General features: G+C 39.2%; 1 protein-coding gene across 1 annotated transcript; it reads left to right on the forward strand.

Moving 5' to 3' along the window:
* The first annotated feature begins 543 nt into the window (after nucleotides 1-543).
* On the forward strand, nucleotides 544-1,230 carry LOC110441423 (E3 ubiquitin-protein ligase Midline-1-like). Its single transcript, XM_021484554.1, has one exon. It carries the CDS (start codon nucleotides 544-546, stop codon nucleotides 1,228-1,230), a length of 687 nt encoding a protein of 228 aa, XP_021340229.1.
* The last annotated feature ends 3,955 nt before the right edge of the window (nucleotides 1,231-5,185 follow it).

Raw genomic sequence — 5,185 nt, forward strand, 5'->3', positions numbered from 1 at the left:
TGCTAGACTACATATAGAACACAATCAAATATAGTTCTAGCTAAACATCCTAACTTTTTATTAAATCTTTTTATTATAACTTATTTTAACGCCATCGGCAACGAATTAATAATTCAGTTTGGCAATCGTAATACTAGGTTGATCTAAGATTAACACAATAATATCAGGTGGTGGTCGGGTTGGGGTGCTTTGTATTATGTTCTGTTTGTGGTTCTTTTGTTAAAAAAAATAGTCTTAGCTAAAACACACACAAACATACAAAAAAACAACACTCCGATATATTTTCAAACTACCCATATCCTGAACTTCCAAGAACAGTGATACATTCAAGTCGTGGATAAAGTGAGTGTGAAATACAGGCTACACAGACTTGTAGTGTGTTGATAAGATTATAACCACGTTCCTTTTCTAGTATGTGACACTTCATTTCTTGTCAGCTATTTATAATCAATAACGGTGACCGATGACGTAACAAAAGTATACCGATAGAAGCACGTAACAACAGAAAACTTCATTTTGAGCTACGGATATTACCGTGAGACAATGAAGTGTGCCATACATACAGGTGAGAAAGTGTTCATGGTGTGTAAATCATGTGACAAGTTCCCCTTTGTCTGTGGAGTTTGTATTGAAGAGGAACATGCAGAGCACAAAGTTCAGACATTAAGGAACGCCGCTCAGTCTATCCGTCAGAATCTGGAACAGGTAGAAACCGAGAATGTTCAGGTGTTTAAAGAGATCAAATCGGATCGAGATCGTCTCACCAAAATCAGAGATGATCTGCAACAGGATGCTTCTAACGTAGATGATGAGATCGCGAAACGTGCTGATATTATCAGAAGCAAAATCGACGAAGTCAACACGGAAGTAATACAGAAACACAAAACGGAAGTTGGTAAGAACACGCAGGCCATAGACAGAACGGAGGAAGCTCTGAAACAGCAGGTGTCCCAAATAAACACGTTCAAGATGAAGGTGGCTCAACTGCAGAAGATGAACGACTGCGTGGACGTGATTAAATTGGGAAGGAACTTGGAGGTGCCGGATATCAGCCGCATCCCCAGGCCGGACATACACGCCCTTGTATTCATCCCCGGGACTGTCAGGGACGGAGAACTCAAACGAATGTTTGGGGTATTAAAACGTTTGATAGTTCAAACAATGGCGTTACAACGACGATGTCGTCTGACTTTGTTGGTTCGATCGAAAGAGAATCAAATATCAAAGTAACACCAGTAACATCCATTAAACTTCTTAAAAATGTTGGTATATATACTGTGTTTTGTTCTGAATCAGAACTTTGCTGGTTAAAATGCCAGGATAAAAACAGTGTTAAACTTTCAAACATATCGGGACAAATCATTCAAGCTGTCAACCTAGGAACTCAGACAAAAGGATTTACTGTCACGTCCGATAACAGGTTACTGTTCTGTTGTACAACTCAGCAATGCGTCAAGGAAATGGAGCTTCCAAACGGAGATATCACAGAGAAATTCAGCACTAGTCCACTGGCACCCAATTACATATGTACAGGTCCGTCTGGTGACATATATGTATCGCTGTTTGACGAGGATGATTACAACTTAGAAGAAGACAGTACCCGTGTGTTGGTTCAATACAACAGTAGGGGACTAGAGAAGGTTCGGTGTCAGACACATGTTTTTGGCGAACGTCTTTTTGTTGTACCAGGGGAAGTCTGTGTGAACAACACTGGCACCCGAGTTGTGGTAATTAACTATATAAATGACAATCGCAGGGAGCTAGTTGTTCTTGACCAGGACCTATCTCCTATCTTTGTCTATACAGGACCCAGCGTGCTGACGGGCAAATCACTTTCATGGTTTCTTCTTAATGGTGCTACGTTTGATACAAGAGACAATATTTTGGTTGCTGAAGAGAAAAGTCAAACTATCCAGCTACTGAGTCCATTCTGTGAGCCACTGCAGGTCCTGCTGACCATGGAAACTAAACCATGGTCCTTGTCCTTGCACGGGAATGAGGTTTGTGTCGGATGTGACAAAGGGAGAGTACAAGTCTTCAGGTATTCTTACTAAGGTATGTTAACACTACAGCTTGACCAAGAAGATAATGTGAAATGAAATGTAGTCATAATTGATAAAGTTATTATATCTTTGATACGACTTACATCCGAGTCAATCTCATAATAAAAATATAAGGAGAATTATAGTCCATAATAATGCACAAGGCCATTCTGATAATAGTGGGCTTTTAGTTAACATTGTTAAAACAATATGTACCGAATTAAGATATTTTCAAAGGCGATTATAGGACAGAATATTATATATAATATTTTATTACCAACGATGCTAATTGAAAACTTGCGTTTTTTTGTAGAGATTTTACTGGATGACGTCCGCGGGAATCTCTGTCTTAACATAGTGGTTACAGATTGATACTGGTAATCGGGCACATGCTACTTATAATTGTCATCCAGAGGTTTAGATGTATGGAAGGCCGATGAAAGAAATGCGAAGGAGCAGCCAGATAAATGGATGTGTGCGGAGCTATCCAGAAATACCGGCACGAGTGCTTGCGGGGGTGTCAAAGTATTTGCCTATGTAGACAAGGACCATAGGAGGGTTGCGCAGTGTATAACGCACACAGCTTACAGCCGGGGTTTGATTCCCTGATCAGACGTGGATAAAAGGTCACCTGCCCGACCACCTGGATTTTTCTCGTGTTTTTTCCGGTTTCCACCCATCCACAGACCACCTGCGTGCTATCATCCGGACATCCGGAAGAGTCACTAATTCAATAAGTATACGCTTGTTTCACAGCGATATGTATTGTTAATAGAACTGCAACTAGATATTGTCTATGGCAGAGGTCGAAGAAAGATATAGATGGATGTGTAGATAGTAGATATGATGGTAATATTGGTGAGTAGCCCGATTTAATGTGTGATGAAGTGTAAGCAGATATCGGGGGTGTTTGAATATTGTACAGATTATTTTTGTTAATATCTAATATATATGTACCTCTATTAGATCGTTGTATTTTGGGTTTTGAAGTGGAGTTCAGTGGTAATACCCAGAACAACCAGTAACGATGTTCAGCCTTTGACCATTGGAACTATCCTGGGATATTTACCACAATTTATTCGTAATGACCCCAAATGTCTTTGAAGCTTGATTTTTCTGTCCTTATTTTTCTGAAATTAAAATTTGGATGAACAACGTTCTCTGCACATTTACAATGTTAAAAGACAAGTCTAATTGACAATAGGATACAGGAAAACCATCAATCCGAAGAACAGACTCTAGAGTATTTAATTATCGTGATTATGAATAGTTTATCAGATCAGTTACTCAAATTTCCTATTCTATCTTAATCAAGTGTGGTAATTAATTCATTTTCCTTTCTTTCCTCCTTGCTGATATCGCTGATACTGTTGTATACTCTTACGAATTATCACAAGAAAAAGACAACAAGTTGGTAAAATGTATGTTTAATATGTTTTATAAGATTTTAGTAATTAAAACATGTTCAAACAATATTTCGTGTGTGGACATTTTAGTAGTTTCACTTCAAACTATTTAGGTTGTGTGCCGATTGATCACTCTAAACAACACCATGTGTTACAAGAATAGAATACGAGAGCGCGAGGTCACGACAGGAAGAACGCGAAAATGAGGGAATAACCAGGCATGATCTCCATTTTCTCTCCAAACACATGCTTTTTCAATGGTTGATTTTATTTGTTCATTAAAGTGCCATATTTCTCTTTAACTTATGATAGGTTTAGAAGTGTGGGGTCGCTGCTTCGTTCCTTGGTGAAAAATTATGTCAAGCTTCTCTTTTCCTTTTACATATGTACTTTACCCGTAATACTCGAGCACTAATAATTTAACTAGCATCAATTCATTGATAATGCTAGACTACATATAGAACACAATCAAATATAGCTCTAGCTACACATCCTAACATTTTATTAAATCTTTTTATTATAACTTATTTTAACGCCATCGGCAATGAATTAATAATTCAGTTTGGCAATCGTAACACTAGGTTGATATAAGATTAACACAATTATATCAGGTGGTGGTCGGGGTGGGGTGCTTTGTGTTATGTTCTGTTTGTGATTCTTTTGTTAAAGGTTGCCTGGAGACAGAAAGGTCGGTTAAGCGCCTACAAACATACAAAAAAAAAATACAATCGGATATATTTTCAAACTACTCAGCTATCTTCCAAAAACGGTGATACATACAAGTCGTAGATAAGGTGAGTGTGAAATACAGGCTACACAGACTTGTAGTGTGTTGATAAGATTATAACCACGTTCCTTTTCTAGTATGCTATTTATAATCAATAACGGTGACCGATGACGTAACAAAAGTATACCGATAGAAGCACGTCTCAACAGAAAACTTCATTTTGAGCTACGGATATTACCGTGAGACAATGGAGTGTGCCATACATACAGGTGAGCAAGTGTTCATGGTGTGTAAATCATGTGATAAGTTCCCCTTTGTCTGTGGAGTTTGTATTGAAGAGGAACATGCAGAGCACAGATTGCAGACATTGAGGAACGCCGCTCGGTCTATCCGTCAGAACCTGGAACAGTTAGAAACCGAGAATGTTCAATCAAATCGGATCGAGATCGTCTCACCAAAATCAGAGATGATCTGCAACAGGATGCTTATAACGTAGATGATGAGATCGCTAAACGTGCTGATATTATCAGAAGAAAAATCGACGAAGTCAACACGGAAGTAATACAGAAACACAAAACGGAAGTCGGTATGAACACGCAGGCCATAGACAGAACGGAGAAAGCTCTGAAACAGCAGGTGTCCCAAATAGACACGTTCAAGATGAAGGTGGCTCAACTGCAGAAGGTGAACGACTACGTGGACGTGATTAAGTTGGGAAGGGACATGGAGGTGCCGGATATCAGCCGCATACCCAGGCCGGACATGCACGCCCTTGTATTCATCCCCGGGACTGTCAGGGACGGAGAACTCAAACGAATGTTTGGGGGTATTAAAACATTTGATAGTTCAAACAATGGCGTTACAACGACGATGTCGTCTGACTTTGTTGGTTCGATCGAAAGAGAATCAAATATCAAAGTAACACCAGTAACATCCTTCAAACTTCCTAAAGATGATGGCATAGAAACCGTGTTTTGTTCTTAGCCAGGACTTCGCTGGTTCAAATGCCA

Source organism: Mizuhopecten yessoensis, unplaced genomic scaffold (assembly GCF_002113885.1).
Source record: "Mizuhopecten yessoensis strain PY_sf001 unplaced genomic scaffold, ASM211388v2 scaffold715945, whole genome shotgun sequence".
Taxonomy (NCBI): Eukaryota; Metazoa; Mollusca; class Bivalvia; order Pectinida; family Pectinidae; genus Mizuhopecten; species Mizuhopecten yessoensis.